This window comes from Belonocnema kinseyi, chromosome 6, assembly GCF_010883055.1.
Source record: "Belonocnema kinseyi isolate 2016_QV_RU_SX_M_011 chromosome 6, B_treatae_v1, whole genome shotgun sequence".
In the NCBI taxonomy this organism is placed as follows: domain Eukaryota; kingdom Metazoa; phylum Arthropoda; class Insecta; order Hymenoptera; family Cynipidae; genus Belonocnema; species Belonocnema kinseyi.
This window is the reverse complement of record NC_046662.1, coordinates 140,869,071-140,886,875: the sequence shown is the minus strand read 5'-3', so window position 1 is coordinate 140,886,875 and position 17,805 is coordinate 140,869,071. Positions and strand designations below refer to the sequence as shown.

The following is a 17,805-nucleotide window of genomic DNA, read 5'->3' as shown; positions in this document are numbered from 1 at the left end:
CTGAAAAATCTCTATCCCATCCACACACTACTCCTTTCCCCTGCCGAGTGAGTCACGCCTACCCCGAAAGGGAAATGGCTTAATGGTGTAATAATAATTATTATTATTATTTTTATTAATTCCTAAATTCCTGTGCAAACACGTTTCAGCATTTTGGCATAGCAAAAGAAATTGCACATATTAAACAGCCAAGAAAAAGTACTTACTGCATTTGCATAATGACCATTTTGCTTTTACCACTTCCACATAGAAAAAAGGTTTTCCTAATTTTTTGAGATCTTTAATGTAGTAATTTCAATGTATTATTAGTGTTTTCGTTTTTAATGAAATTAATAAAATATGCATTTTATATGATTCTAACAAAGGGCTATTTACTTCGGAAATTTTATTCAAATTCTCACAGTTAGAGCTAGCCCCTGGCTCAACTCTAAAACGCTTCGTGCTAGAATATTTACGTCAACCGTTTTTTATTCTACATAAAAATAAAACTGGTGCCACATGCACATGTATTTTTTCATACCAGTGTTATTAAACTAATTCATCCACCATCAGAAAACAAAATAATTTACTCAATAGGTTTAAAATTGTTTATGTGAAAAGAGAAGGAATTTTGGCAACGGCGAATTCATTATTTATCATAATAGTTCGTTTTTTTATTACTATATACTTCCCTATTAAAAAAGAAAGAAAAAGGAAAAATTTCAACTCTCACGATTTTTGTCATGTGTTTTTTAAAAAAACCTTTCTTTTTGAAACTAAAATATTGTAGTAAGTAATTAGGGCAGCATTTATAACGAAATGTTTGCATTGCCAAATGTCCCGAATATAAGTCCGATTATTGATCCAGTAATTGCAGGCCAATCTTTGGCTAGAGCGAATAATAGCCAATGTTGGCTCAAAATGCCAACTCTTGATATAGGTATGTTTATTCCAATTTTCTACTAATGATGGCATAAGAGAGGTTGGTAATTTTGCGCCTTGATTGCTATCACTGGATCCCAAGCTTGTACGAAGCATGATCCAATGGTTAATTCGATCTATATCTGTTAGCCGATTGCGTATTCTTTTTTTAACAACTTCAAATTTTAGAAAACTAAATTTATCTGAATCTAATGTTTAAGCTCGTGCAAAATAATCAAGTAAAGCAATTATGTGAAAACTAGGTGCAAATTCCTACTGTTTACTTGCTTCTAGGCATTTCTTTGTAATTGGGTCACTCGTTTTTGGTAATTACGAATGTAATGAATCAAATCGCCAATCAGACAAAAAAATTTGAAATTTTTTCGTATTGTACTTTTTTGGAAAACCCGCCCATTGTTCCGCCAGTTTTTCTAGCCGAAAAACGATTTCTCATACATGGCTGTAAGTGCGACGGTAAGTGGACTGTCCAACGGAAAATTATAGCAGAAGGAATTTGCTATGATCACTATTTTCCACCATACCTGCGCGATAAAATAACATTTATGGCATTTGTCAATTTTGTAATTTTTTCAATTGGACAGTACAAATAACCTCATATGTTTTCAGTGGAGTTTGAAAAGTAAAATTTATCCGTAACGAATTCTGAAGGTAATGAAAAATAACCCATATACTAATAATTACAACATAGCTTATATTACCTTGAACTGGTGCATAGACATTTAAGTAAAGGCAATCCTCGCTTTGATTTCTGAAATATGGAAGAAGTCTTCTGAGATAATCCACTCTGCCTTTAGGAATTTCGTCTGTTAGAGATGGAAGCTTTTGTGGGCACACAGGTCCAAATTCTTCTGCTACTTTTACACCATGCCAAATAGCACCACTGACAGGAGGCATAAAACGAAGAGAACCGATTGGTGGTGATGCGTAAGGAATACCCCGAAAGACTTCAACACTTTCCAAGTTACGTCCGAGGGAAACAATAACGCCGGAGAGATCCCCATGATTAGTTTTTACTATTCGCGAACTTAATTCAGCATTTACTAAAGTCATTAAAATGAACGAAAATCCTAATTTTAATGAAGCACTCATTTTGTAGGACTTAAGATCACAGCACTTTATTCATTTTTATTTTAAAAAACATATTTTTTCTTTAATACCAAATATGACAACATCTTGAACGTATATTTTGTCTTGATAATAAGTTTGAAATATTTATTGTTAAAAACCTTTACACGCACTTTTATAACTTTTTGATAATTGTATAAATATAAAATTACCCAAACAAAATTGTACTGCAATTTTTTTAAAACATAAGGATCCAACAGTAAAATAAATTATTCATCTCACTCCTTCGCGTCGACTTATTCGAGATGCTTTAATGCAATAATTTGTCGAACAATAATATTAAACTCCCACCAGGTGGCATTATGTAATTCTGATTTTCAATATATAGCAATGTACTTCACGAATATTAGAATTTTGATTGGCAAGATGTTACCATTACTTCAGCCTCCGATAAACTAGTGTAGGCGAAAGGATCACGCACAAAACTGAGCATGCGTCGTTTAATACGGTCGCATCTCAGTCGAAGGGTGGAAATACCTGGTACATGCGGTCGATAAAACAGTAGAGCATTGTGCATAAAAATGCGTAAGAATCCTTCCCGCAAACTGAAGTATAAAATAAAAAATCAATGTAAATAACTTAATCTCGATATTTATTCGTATTTTTTTATTATGGAAACCACAGAAGATCAGAATTTTTAATATGTCATTACTTGAAATTCAATACCATCACAATTACTTAAAAGTTCTTTTCATTCTTGCTATTAATAAGCGTAGGTCAAAACTTAAAAATCCGCCCGTTTTCGAGTAGGTACTACTCGCGCGTTACGCGCGCGGCCCGCTTCACTCGCCAGTTTAAGCACGCCTACGGCGCGCGACTGTTGGTTCTCGCGCTTGGTGCTCGATAATATATTTATCTTGCGCTTCGCGCTCGTATTATGTATATTTCTCACACATATACATAGACTTTTCAACACTAAAGGTCAAAGCATCGACAACAGTAATTTGGTGATTGTGAATTCTCTTTTATTAAAGCTCCTTCAGCTTTAACGAACACATTCTAATCACGTATCTCGTGCTTCACACGTGAGGTTGTCCCTCAAATTGTATATCATTTTTATAAATGTATATCATTACATTTCATAACATCACAGAAAAAATGTCTTACTTCTATGATGGTCTTGTTTTTATTTATGCCTTCGATTAAGCTGATGTCTAAAGTTTTATAATAATTATGGCTTAAAAAGAGCCATTAAGGGTTAAATAATATGTGTGAACAATATAATAGTCTTACGATCTGTCTGAGTGCCAAAATATTATGTGTCCAAAATTTGTTGTTGATTGTCAAAAGCTGTGGATTTTCATAAGCATCATACGTTTTAGGCCAGTTGATGATATATATTTCAAAAATTGTGCGCCCAACCCACTCCATCTTCTTCCCAATACTTTTGCGACCTGTTCGGGAGCCCGAGGAATAAGGGTAAAAAATCTTATGCCGATTTGTCAAAAACTTGGACTGCCTTCCCCCCATCTGCCCCCAACCTTATTTGCCTCGCCCCCTACTCTTACGAACTGGCTAGGAGCCCAACGAATATGTGTCCAATATTTGGTGCCAATTGTCAAAAACTGGATATACATAAGAATCATGCGTTTTCGACCATTTGCTTTCATACTTTCAAAAACTGTGCCCCCTTCCCCCTGCACACAATCATTACCCAATATTATTACGACCTGTCTGGGAGCCCAAAGAATGTGAGCGGAAAGTGAGATGCCTATTGGTAAAAAATATCGGCAGCCCCCACACTTTTTCAAATACCCCCCCCCCCCCATACTCTTACGACCTGTTCGGGAGCTCAAAGAATGTATGTGCCAAATTTGGAGCCGATTGGTAAAAAAATGTGGATTAGCATCAGCGTCATCCGTTTCAGACACTTGATTTAATATATATATATATATATATTCTTACGACCCGGACAGGTCGTAAGAATATTGGGGGATGATGGAGTGTGCGGGGGCACAGTTTTTGAAATATATAAAATCAAGTGGTCTGAAGCGTACGATGCTTATGAAAATCCCGTTTTCAATAATTGGCACCAAATTTTGCAAACATATTCTTTGGGCTCCCAGCCAGTTCATAAGAGTATGGCGTGGCAAAGAGGTTTGAAACAGCTGGGGAGGGGGCGGGCACAGCCGCAGTTTTTGATGGATTGGCATAAGATTTTTCATCCTTATTCTTTGGGCTCCCGGACATGTAAGATTATTTAGAAGTAAATGGAGTGGGTGCGGTGCACAGTGTTTGAAATATATACAATCTACTGGCCTGAAACACATGATGCGATAGCAATTAGTTATTTATATCAAAAATATATGTGACGAAATTAAATTTAAAAATTATTTTTTCGCTTGAACAAGTATTGATAAAGCAGAGTTTAAATGTCGTGAAAATAAATATATCCATTTCAAAGAAATTTAAAGGTACATAAATAAATTGCGCAAATAGTTTTTCTCACGCACATCGACAAAATGAGGATAAATCTTTAAAGTAAAATTGTAAAATTCGCACATTCATTAAAATTCGAGCAAAACTCATTCAAATCAAATTCAATAGTTGTGGTATGTGTAATAAAACTACTAATCCCAGCTTCGACCGCTTTTCCGTTGATTTGTGATGGAGAACCGCGAGATGACCCAGTCGATATTTGGCGGGATGTTTAACTGACTCTTAATTCATCTTCCCAAACAGTAGAGGCGTCATCAAGGAGAGTATGTTGCGGATTCGAATGCAACGACCAAAAGAAAACGATTAAATGAGCGATCATTAGAGGGTCTTCATCTCGGTACCATGAAATCGATATCTCCCCACTTAACTTACATTAGTCTTTTCTTAAATTTATAACGACGATAGGCTCACTAAAATCAAGTACGTCGCAGACATTTTATCTACAGAACCGCGGAATTTTTAAATCAGGAACTCGCTTCATTAGCTCCTTGCTTGGGACATTATGACGTTATGTCAAAAAATCTCGCACTATCATAATAGTATTAGCATACACATATAGTATAGTATTAATACATTGTCTAAAATTAAACGATTATGCATAAATAGAAGCATTCAATGTCGGAGCGTCATATTGTATCTCCCGAAAATTTTCGCGGATAATCGACTACATTAAAAAAAAACTTAAAATTACAGACAGAGTTTTTAGTCAAATATTGTTGCATGTATATCTACAGTATTAAAAAAAATTTTAATTCAAATTCACAAAGTATGGAATCAGATATATTGAAAATTAAGTGTGTTTCGAAATACATAAATATTTTTTTTAATCAACCTCCGAATTACAGTGTAAAAAATACCAAAGAAAATTGATTTATTATGGCTTGATTTTTCTCTTTGAAAGTGATTTAAAAAAATCGCCACAAACATATTAACTTCATTATTGTATTCAGGCTGTTATTTCAATCCGACTTTAAATTTTTTTATTAGATACGGTACTGATTGCACATATATTTTTTCCGACGGATTTTTGAACAAAAGAACGAAAACTTGTCGAATATCCGGGGTTTCCTAAGATCCTCGGATCAATAGAATGTTGAAACATTTAAAAATTTTTCGAGGAAATGATTATTTTACCGACAAATATATAATTATGTAAACAACTAATTGTTGTATATTTACAAAATATCTAAAAATTGAGCCATGGATGTGCAATTTTTCCTCAAATTTGTATCTTAAACTACTTTTTCTTGAATAATTACATAATTTTGATAGCTTTCTTCTATTTTTTAACAACTATCCATTTCTTTAAACAATTGTTATTTTCTCTAGCCGCTTTTTTCGATAAATTAAAAAAATGAAATAAAATAGAACACATCCAATTATTTTTCTAAATGTAGAGTGTGTAAAAAATGTATTATTTCTTATATTTTTTGGGAATAAAGGATTGTTTAAATAATTTAAAATTATTTCAACAATTAAACATTGTTTAAAAAGTGATGGGAAATATTAAAATTGTCCATTATTAATCATTTGTATGAAAACGATGGCAGAAACAGCTAAAAATAAACAATAACACGTAAAAATGTAGTTTTCTGACTATATATTTCTTGGTTCTGAACTTAAAATTTAATTGAATAGCATATATTTTTCCTTTAGATACAATAATTTAACTAAATGCAAAAAGGTAATTTATTTCCTTAAATGAATAATCTATTCGTTTGAAAATTGTTTTTAAAGAAATTTTTTCACAGAACCTAAAATAATATACATTTTTATTCCACGTACGAATAAAATAATCACTGAATTTAATTCACTGAAATCTCCTGGAAATGAAAAGAAATGGAAAATGATGCCTAAACTTCCGGTTGATGCTTCGAACTGCATCATGTTAGATTGCACCCTGGGGGGAGGTGCCCAAAACTGAAAGAAGGGTGAGAGACTCGTATTTCCTGTTTATTTTCATGTGGGTTGGTACCCTTCTCTCGACTAAGAGTTTTTGTGCCATATTAAAAAAAATAAGTCTGCACCTTAAAAATTCACTTTATAATACACTGATTTATTCGCAAAAAAATTTCGATCACATAGTAACAAAGAAAGGGGGCACGTTCTACAATGGATAGAACGTGTCAGACATAGAGATAGAAAGAAAGAGTGTACAATATATGAAAATAAAATAGAAACTAAACAGAATTTTTATATATCTATTTTTTCTTCAAGAGAAATCTATGTCGTTGGAGAAAATAATTCCGGTTCGTTTTGAGATTCGAAACGGAATGATTTTCTCTAGACGGATCTCGATATTTTTAACCAGGCCGGATAGAACGGACCAGCCTTCGTTCGGCCGAAATTTTAAAATTATATTAACGTCCGGACCTTCTTTAGATGTTTTGTCCTTGTTTCAAATCGATCCCGGCAATTTCTCTCCCATTGCCAGCTGAAAAAAGTAAAGTCTCACTATACCGAGATAGGACGTTCGACGGCTTATGGGCTATGTTTACAAACAAAAATACTTCAATGCTTCAAGATCCCGAAACGCGGACGGACTGAAGTCAACGTATTTCTGGCCCGAGCCAGGTTGCCCAAGTTACTGCAACATTTTTATTTCAGTCCTACGTGTTTCTATCGCTCGCAATAGGAGAGATACAGTTAGGGATATTTGCGGAGTTGCGGAACTTGATTAGGAAGGAAGAGATATGCTCTGTAAATTTCAATCTTATTTCTGCGTGTGCACAAATTGTATCGCTAAATGCGTTCGCTTTGATTTTTGCACCTGTAAGACACGAACCTTGTCAGCACTTTTATAGACGTGAGGTGCTTTGAAGTATTTCAAGTTTTAGGAAATAAATTTCAATTCGTATCATAATTGATACAGATTGGAGTTTTCAACTTAAAATTAAGTATTTATTAATTCCAGCGATTTCTTGCTGAGTGGACACGTGGTGTTATTTTGAATCACCACGTGTTTTGTGCTGTCTTAATAAACACAGAATGGTATGGGAAGAGGAAGAAAAGAATTGAGAGAAGTGTAGTGACCGAGGTACATTGGACCGATATGCTATAGTATAATGCAATGGCTTGCTTATACGTGTCGATAGAGATACGCTTATTGCAAGAGTATAGGGAGGAAGAAAGGAGGCAAGAACAAGTGTGAAGTACACTGGAATGAGACCTATGATCGTTGTGAGCAGCGTAGTTCTGCCAGAGAGTGGGACAGCGCTATTGTGATAAAAGGACGGAATGTTCTATGCTCGACGGGCATTCCTTCTATCTTACCCTTCTTACAATAAAATTTAATGATCAGAAGTTATCTTATTTTAATATTAATTCTAATTTAAAGTTTTAAGCTCTAATTCTACTCCTTATTATCAATAATAATAGTGGGGAATAATTAGTTTAACTTACATTCTCAATTTTTTTCTAACTATAGTGGAAATTTTTTTTTCTAGCACCTTAAAGCAAGGGTTTATCAAGTGTTAGAATGTTTGTGAATATTGACTTATCCATTACTAGTCCCTTTTCTATCATGCAATAATTTTAATTTGTTTTTTGAATTTAGATAGAGAGTTTATTTCACAATCTTCAGTTAGTTTATATGATGCTTTTTACAGGGCGTAGAATGATGACTAAGCATTTTTAAGCAAGTTCCTGGCGATACAGAGTGCGCCCTTATATCGGCACTTTACATACATAGTAATGTGGCTTGGAAATGATCATTTTTATTCGTTCCAACTTGAATTATTTTAACGTTAATTTCGCCGTAACAAACCACACCGAATGTTTCGTATTTTCGCACCCGAAAATTACGGTGACACGAGATAAGAAGCAAACCCATGATTCATGTTTTCAGCTGCTGGGAGGAATTTTATGCCAAATTGTCAGCCTTAAATTATATCATGGTTGATAATGATGTCTTTTTTCGAATTCGCTTTTGGTATTAAAATAGAAAATACATCCATTTTCCCTTTAACGGGAAATTGCATCGTTGCAAGAATTATTAGAGGCAGGGAGAGAAAGAGATCATATTTTCTATATTTCGTGGAAGTTTCTCCTAAATAATGTGGTTGGCGACAAAAGCACACTAATTCAGGGGAATGGTTTGATATAACCCAATATGAAAGCCTGTATGTGTTTTGAGCGACGCGGTCACGTTTTTATATTTCTTTTTACCACGAGAATAATAACCGAGAAAAAGGCGCTAAGCCGTGGAACGATGCACGCATTGTCGCCACTGCTGGAGGTGGGTGAAGCTGGAAGTACCACTTTGCCCAACGAACATTAGATATATGCCATAATTGAGGACTCATTTAAGGCTCATTTAATACCCAAAAACCAAATTTTGAGCTCTGCATTATTTCAAAAAAATGCGCGGCACAGCCAGCTTTACGTAAAGCTAGCAGTACCATGGTAGAAATGTTAGTGATATCAAATTTTTTCTGTCGCAGGAAGTGAGGGCGCATTGAAGGCTCTAGCATGACCCGTGGCGCAATTAAAAAAACGACCCCTATCATAAAATACAAATTAATACGCATTGATCTGAAAATCGAGAAAACCAGAATTGAAGGCTCATTTCAGATACTCCAACGCCACCAAATTCAATTTTCCAAAACCATCCCTTGATGTTAAAAAACTAACCCTTACATAAATCTGCAGATAAAATGCACTGAATTTTCACTAATCATAAAACTGAGTACATCCGAATTAAAGGCTCATTGAAGGCTCTTGCATGACGCTTGGGCACTTTTTCAAAAACAACCCCTCTCATAAACAAACTACCCTAATAATTAAATATGCTCTAATCTGAAAATGAGCACACGAGAATTGAGAGCTCATTTTAGGCTCCCCAACGCCCCTTGAATAAATTTTCCACTACCATCCCTTGAAGTTAAAAAACTAAACCTTACATAAACGTGCTGATGAAGTGCACTGAATATGCAGTAAACATGAAACTGAGTACGTAGGAATTAAAAGCTCATTGAAGGCTCTTGCATGACCAACAGCGCAGTTTTTCAAAGACAACCCCTATCATAAATAAACTATCCGAGAAGTTAAATATGCTCTAATCTGAAAATTGAGCACACAAGATTGGAGGGCTCATTGTAGGCTCTCCCATGCTCTTTGAATAAGTTTTCCAAAATTATCCATTGATGTTAAAATACTACCCCAAACTTAACGCTGCTGATAAAGTGCACTGAATATACACTAATCATAAAACTGAGTAAATCAGAACTGAAGGCTCACTGAAAGCTCTCCCTGAGCCATGGAGACATTTTTCAAAAACAAACCCTATAATAAATAAATTAACCTGAATATTAAATATGCTCTAACCTGAAAATCGAGAAAACCAGAATTGAAGGCTCATTTTAGACTCTCCAACGCTACCAAATTCAATTTACCAAAACCATCCATTGATGTTCCAATACTACCGCCTACATAAAAGTACTGATAAAGTGCACTGAATGTACACTAATCAAAAATTGAGTTCATTAGAATTGAAGGCTCATTTTGAGCTTTTTAACGCCTCTTAAATAAATTTTCCAAAACCATCCCTTGAAGTTAAAAAATTAACCCTTACTTAAAAGTGCTGATAAAGTGCACTGAATATAAACTAATCATGATCTGAGTACATAAGAAATGCAGGCTCATTGAAGGCTCTAGCATGACTCACAGCGCAATTTTTCAAAAACAACTCCTATCATAAATAAACTACCCGAAAAATGAAATATGCTATCATCTAAAAATTGAGAATAAAAGAATTGAGATCTCATTTTATGCACCTCATAGCCCTTTAAATAAATTTTCCAAAACGATCCCTTGATGTTAAAACCTACCCCCTACATAAAAGTGCTGCTAAAGTGCACTGAATATGCACTGATCATAAAACTGAGTAAATCAGTATCGAAGGCTCATTCAAGGCTCTTGCATGACCCATGGCCCTATTTTTCAAAAACCACCCCTCTCATAAACAAACTACCCTAATAATTAAATATGCTTTAATCTGAAAATGAGCACACAAGAATTGAGAGCTCATTTTAGGCTCCCCAGCGCCCCTTGAATAAATTTTACAAAACCATCCCTTAATGTCAAAAAACTACACCTTACTTAAAAGGTGTGATAAAGTGTACTGACTATACAATGATCATAAAACTGAGCATATCAGAATTGAAGAATTATTGAAGGCTCTTGCATGACTCATGACACAATTTTTCAAGGACAAACCCGATGATGAATAAACTTCAATAAAAATTAAATAGGCTCTAATCTGAAAATTAAGCAAACCAGAATTGAAGACTCATATTAGGCTCTCCAACGCCCCTTAAATAAAATTTCCGAAACCATCCCTTGAAGTTAGAAGACTAAAACTTACATAAAAGTGCTGATAAAGTGCACTGAATATACATTAAACATGAAACTGAGCACATAAGAATTAAAAGCTCATTGAAGGCTTTTGCATGACCAACGGCGCAATTTTTCAAAAACAGCCCCTATAATAAATAAACTACGCAAAAAATTAAATATGCTCTAATCTGAAAATTGAGCACACAAGAATTGAGGGCTCATTTTAGGCTCTTCAATGCCCTTTGAATAAATTTTCCAAAACTATCCATTGATGTTGAAAAACTACCCCAAACCTAAAGCTGCTTATAAAGTGCACTAAATATACACTAAACATGAAACTGAGTACATAAGACTTAAAAGCTGAATGAAGGCTCTTGCATGACCAACGGCGCAATTTTTCAAAAACAACCCCTATTATAAATAAACTACCCAAAAAATTAAATGTGCTTTAATCTGAAAATTGAGCACACAACAATTGAGGGCTCATTTTAGGCTCTCCAATGCCCTTTGAAAAAATTGTCCAAAACTATCCATTGATGTTAAAAAACTAACCCAAACTTAAAGCTGCTGATAAAGTACACTGAATATACACTAATCATAAAACTGAGTACATCAGAACTGAAGGCTCACTGAAGGCTCTTGCCTGAGCCGTGTCGATATTTTAAAAAAAAACCCCCCTATAATAAATAAACTACCCTACAAATTAAATATGCTCTAATCTGAAAAATTGAGCACATTATAATTGAAGGCTCATTTTGGGCTTTTTAACGTCTCTTAAATAAAATTTCCAAAACCATCCCTTGAAGATAAAAAACTACCCCTTATTTAAAAGCCCTAGTAAAGTGCATTGAATATACACTAATCATGAACTGAGTACATAAGAATTGCAGGCTCATTGAAGGCTCTAGCATGACGCACCACGCAATTTTTCAAAAACAACCCTTATCATCAATAAACTACCCGACAAATTAAATATGCTGTCATCTAAAAATTAAGAAAAAAAGAATTGAGGGCTCATTTTATGCACTCCAACGCCTAATGAATAAATTTTCCAAAACTATCCCTTGAAGTAGAAAAACTAACCCTTACCTAAAACTGCTGATAAAGTGCACTGAATATACCCTAATCATGAACTGAGTACATAAGAATTGAAGGCTCATCGAAGGCTCTAGCATGAGTCACGGCGCAATTTTTCAAAAACAACTCCTATCATAAATAAACTACTCGAAAAATTAAATATGCTCATTTTATGCAATTCAACGCCTCTTAAATAAAATTTCCAAAACTATCTCTTGATGTTAAAAACTACCCCTTTCATAAAAGTGCTGATAAAGTGCACTAAATGTACACTAATCATGAAACTGATTACATATGAATTGAAGGCTCAATGATGGCTCTTTCTGGGCATATTATGCAATTTTTCAAAAACAACCGCTACCATAAATGAACTACCCTAAAAATTCAATATGCTCCAGTCTGAAAATTGAGCATACCAGAATTGAAGCTGGATTTTCGGTCCTCCAATGCGCCTTAAATCAATTTGCCAAAACCATCCTTTGAAGTTAAAAAAATACGACCTACTTAAAAGTGCTGATAAAGTGCAGTGAATATACACTATTCATAAAAATGAGTACATAAGAATTGAAGGCACATTGAAGGCTTATGCATGACCCATGGCGAAATTTTTCAAAGACAAACACTATCTTAAGTACACTACCCTAAATATTCAATATGCTCTAATTTGAAAATCGAGAAAACCAGAATTGAAGGCTCATTTCTGGCTCTCAAGCATCACCAAATTCAATTTTCCAAAACCATCCCTTGATGTTAAAAAACTACACCTCACTTAAAAGTGCTGATAAAGTGCACTGAATATACACTAAGCAAAAAGCGGAGTACATCAGAATTAAAATCTGATTGAAGGATCTTGCCTGAACCATGGCGATATTTTTCAAAAACAACCCCTATCATAAATAAACTACCCTAAGTATTAAATATGCCCTATTCTGAAAATCGAGAAAACTAGAATTGATGGCTCATATCGGGCTCTCCAGCGCCACAAAATTAAATTTTCAATACCAGCCCTTGATGTTGAAAAACTACCCACAGCATAAAATTGTTGATAAAGTGCACTGAATATACACGAATCATAAAACTGAGTACATCTTAATTGAAGGCTCATCGAAGGCCCTTGCATGACCCATGGCCCAATTTTTAAAAAACAACCACTTTCATGAATAAACTAACCTAAATATTCAATATATCTAATCTGAAAATTGAACATACCATAACTGAAGGCTCATTTTAGGCTCTCTATCGCCTCTTAAATCAATTTTTCAAAACCATCCCTTCAAGTTAAGAAACTACCCCTTACTTAAAAGTGCTGATAAAGTGCACTGAATATACACTAATCATGAAACTGAGTACATCGGAATTGAAGGCTCTTTGAAGGCTCTTGCATAACCTACTGCGCAATTAAAAAAAAACGGCCCCTATAATTAATTGAAACATTACCGTTCTTGTAGCGAGATGTTTTACGGTCTTCAGCACCACAAGTAGGAAAATATATTGAACCACATGGAGCATTCAGTTTAGTGATCCTGAGTTGTAAACCCAATCTCTAATGAAATATCAGGAATCACGATTTTTCATCATTATGCCCGTGACGCAGTGGATGATTCTGCCCAGCAGAATCACCTTTTGCCTACGTGAATCTACTTTAAATGAACGTACACAAAATCTCCTAATGAGATACGATAATTTTCTTGGTTTCATTTTAAATATCAGATTGGTATTCTGCCCTTAACAAAAAAAAAAGACTTCATACGAAACTATTAACCAAAAAGCATTCTCCTTTGGAGCACTGGATTTCAATCATTTATACCTATAGCAAAATTTACAGTGCTCGAGAATTTATCAAAAGAAAATAAAACTATTTTCTTAATGAGTCTTTCTCATATTAAGAAAAGACAGAAATACCCAGCAAAAGCAACATTTCATTCACAGTAATTTAAATCTAACATGAATGAATTTAAAGGGCAGTATCTCTTATTATGATTTTTCGACCCGTTATTTAGAATCGAGCAAGAGGTACTGAGAAGTAAACACAGCGTGGCGCGCTGGATCTTACAGCTGGTGAACGCGTAGTACGAGAAATCAATAATTAAATATATGTGCCTCTGTCCGGGCTGGACAAGGTACACTTTTTCTTGCGATTCGCTTATATTGCGACTAAGGAACTATGTAATCTCCTCTTTCTCGAGAGTGAGATTTTATTAGACTAAACGTCTTTTAATCTAATTTCGCATCAAAGGAAATCAAACTAGGTAACGCGCATATCTTATTTGCAAACCTAACCGATTTGCAATAAGGGAGAACCGCGATCCCTCCCTTAGAGCTTTGTGCTTTGGCCGACGTATCGGTAGAAAGACACACTTTCTTGTCGGGAGCGGCTATTTAAAAGCTCACCCCTCTGGTAGTCAGGTGGTCCCCACTCCAGTGTCACCTGTGCTACCCCGCTCTCCTCTGCTGGTGGCGATTTTATAAGTACTTACCGAATATTATTTGATATCTTGGTAAGATATACGTTACGTTCTTCAGAAGTGAAAGTCCTTATCTGCCCCATTTTATAAAATGGGACTTTGAATGGGTAGCTTTCTAGGTAGCTAGTGCCCCAAAACGTGATAATTGAGCGTTAAACCTGCCACCCTGCTAACTATCTGGAAAGCGAGCTAGGTGAAAGTTCAAGTTTAAAGAAATCAAATGGGAGGATTATAATGTTAGTATCGCGTTTTTTATTAGAGTTTTGACTTGTAAATTTGGTGGAGAGGAGCAATTTCGCATTGCACTTGTTTTAAATAATTAAATTCAATTTTTATGGTTTTCTAACATAGAATTTGTTTTTGGAATTCTTGTTTTGCTTTTGTCTGATAGTTAATCACCTTTTATTTATTTTCTTAGTAGTATTAAAGAGACGTTTTTATTTCTAGGACCATTAATAAGAGGTAAGCAGAGAATGATAGCAAAAAAATGTTGTTCCTAGCGTGCTTTAGGATTTATTTTGTACATTTTTTTGTTTTGTTTTTGTGATAATTTATCACATTTAAGCGCTGTTATTTTGCATGCGATAATTTTAACCGTAATCGAGGTTGGCACGTCTTTCGTTGCAAGCAATTATTGTCCTGAGGACGTATTGTACCTTGCAAGCTATTTCCTTGGCCACTTCTTCTCTGTAAGCTATTAGAATTGGATGTTCTCGGTAGTAATATGATTTTTTCCACTCCTGTTGTGCGTATGGCCGTTTTTACCTAATTCTGAAACGGAAGAGTTGCGGCGAGGGTATGATTTTTCATGAATTAGTTTTAATTTTTTCTTCCACAAGTCTTGCTAAACTGGCTGTTGATCAGAGGTATCGTGGCTATAGGAAATTAGATCATAAACCTAGTTTTATACTCGGTGTTCGGTTCCACGTATATGTCGAAACATAGAGTAATATTCTCATCGGGGGAAAATAATGGTTTTTTAAGAGAATCAGATATTTTATTATCGCTTGTGGTTTTAACAGAATTTTCTTTTTCTTCAAGAGAATACATGCTTTTATCTAGTTTACAAATATCACATTTGTCATCATCTTTTTCCGTTTCAATTTGTGGTTAAATGGCTAATTGTTTTTTATGCTTACGTAAACCTAAAATTCCGATTGAGTCTTCGTTTTTTATTTTGTCAACCGCACAATTTATTATTGAGAATTTTTTTTAAGTTTTGAATTTGCTTCTTCTTCGGTATGTTCTTCGCGTATATTGTTAAATTCGATGTTCTTATTTGTATTTGCCCCCTTCTCAGTTTCCACCGTAACGTTCATTGATAACACGGGATTAATTTGTTTTCCGAAAGTGTTTCATTGAAATCGAAGCTATTTAAAATTTCATTTTCCGCCTCTAATTCGTTTTAATTCACGACAGATTCGAGAAAACGATCATGTTTGTTTATTCTGAGGGTGATTTTTTAAAAGACCTATGTGTGATTTGTGACTGTTGGCCACCTCCAGATTCGCCCTTAATTTTATTTTCATCATAGCGGCATTAATATTATCTTGCACGTTTCCGCGCGAGAAATATTCCGGAGAATCTTTCTTGTTTCTCCACTCTCGATCGAGAGTATTCGCTTTTGAATTTTCGTGGGTTGCAGCTCCGCTTGACTTGTCATTATTTCGGCCGTTGCATGTGAAAGTCTGATTGTGCGGTTATCAATGTCATATATTTGTTCCGATAAACTTGCTCCTTGATTTATACATGCCGCTTCCTGTTTATTTATTAGTTCATGCATATTTTCATCTAATATATTAGCAGCATTACGGATTTTTTTCAGTGTTATATTCCATTTCGTTTATTTTTATGTTTAGATCATTAGAGGGTTTTAAAGATTCTTCAATCGCGACTCGTAATCGGGTTAATTCTTCAACATTTATTCTTTCTCTCGATCCCATTAAACTTGTGTGTTTTCTCTGGGTTTTTCTAAAAGATATGTCTTGGCTTCATGAGGTTGTCGTTAAATCTAATACACTACCACTTAATCCACGACCTTTTCTTTCTTCATTTCGAGTGCTTTTGTTAAAATTGATCTTTCTTCCGGAGTTAATCTATCTACTTCCGGATTAAGGAAAAATTGATCTATGAGGTGATTTAGAGGTGAGTTGCCATCTCGATGGTTTAAACTCGCGTTGGATCCGAAGTCTGACATTTTGTAAAGATTTTGTTTAAATTTTTACTTGTGATAAAAATAAAGAAAACGTAGGGATTGAAATATTTTTCAACACTTACCCATCACCTTCTTTATAATCCAAATTTTAATATGTAGAAAGTTCTCATGCTTTTTCCCAAAAATAATTTATTTGGAATAAACAAAAACTTGTCGTTAACTTTTGCTCACCTCATTGTTTGAGAACCTCAAACACTTCAAAAAAAAAAAAATGAAGAAATCGATCCAATCTCAAACTCCTTTAGAAGAATAAAAAAAAAAAAGATTTCAAACTTAATGCACATAATAAAACCTAAAATTTCAGTTTTATTTAAATATTCAAAAATATTCACAATTCTTTTGGATTGGTGTTCTCACGACGAGATTCTAACTTCAAATGATTCTTTCACATGACCGTTAAAGTTCGCTTAACTAATGTGAGTTTCAATTGACCACCAAAATCAATCGAGTTTGACTTTCCACCGAAATAAATTGTTATTTCTTTTCAGTAAAGGTGGCTTTGAAGGTACAATGTTTACAATTATGCTCCTGTATGTATATCAATATCAAAGGGTACGGTCTATGTTGTCGTCCGTTATTACGATAATTATTTCTTTCGATTCAATTTGTGAATGCTTGAATGACATTCATACCTAAAACGTAAGGTTTATTGAGGTTTGGCATTATAATAAATACTGCTCTGACACGACGGCATCCCGACACAATGCGAGCACGTATATGCGAGCCGAGAGCCATACCCCCTTGTTGGGCGCCAGATGAAACATTAACGTTCTTGTAGCGAGATTTTGTACAGCCTTCAAAACCACAAGTAGGAATATATATTGAATCACATGGAGCATTCAGTTTAGTGATCCTGAGTTTTAAAGCCAATCTCTAATGAGATATTAGGAATCACGATTTTTCATCATTATGCCTGTGATGTTAAAAAACTACCCCTTACTTAACTGGGAAGATAAAGTGCACTGAATATACACTAATCATAAAACTAAGTACATCTGAATTGAAGGCTCGAGACTCTTTTCTGAACCATGGCGATTTAAAAAAAAAACAACTATCATAAATAACCTTCCCTATATATTAAATCTTCTCTAATCAAAAATCGAGAAAACCAGAATTGAAGGCACATTTCAGACTCTCCAAAGCCACCAAATTCAATTTTCCAAAACCATGCCTTGATGTTAGAAAACTACCCCCTACTTAAAAGTGCTGATAAAGAGCACTGAATTT

General features: G+C 34.5%; 1 protein-coding gene across 1 annotated transcript in view; it reads right to left on the bottom strand.

Moving 5' to 3' along the window:
• Positions 1-2,010, bottom strand: part of LOC117175630 (neuroligin-4, Y-linked) — a 422,620-nt gene extending 420,610 nt beyond the window's left edge. Inside the window, exon 1 of the mRNA XM_033365339.1 lies at positions 1,620-2,010. Within this exon, the coding sequence (XP_033221230.1) occupies positions 1,620-2,010 (391 nt within the window). The remainder of the gene's footprint in view (positions 1-1,619) is intronic.
• Between the last annotated feature and the right edge of the window lie 15,795 nt (positions 2,011-17,805).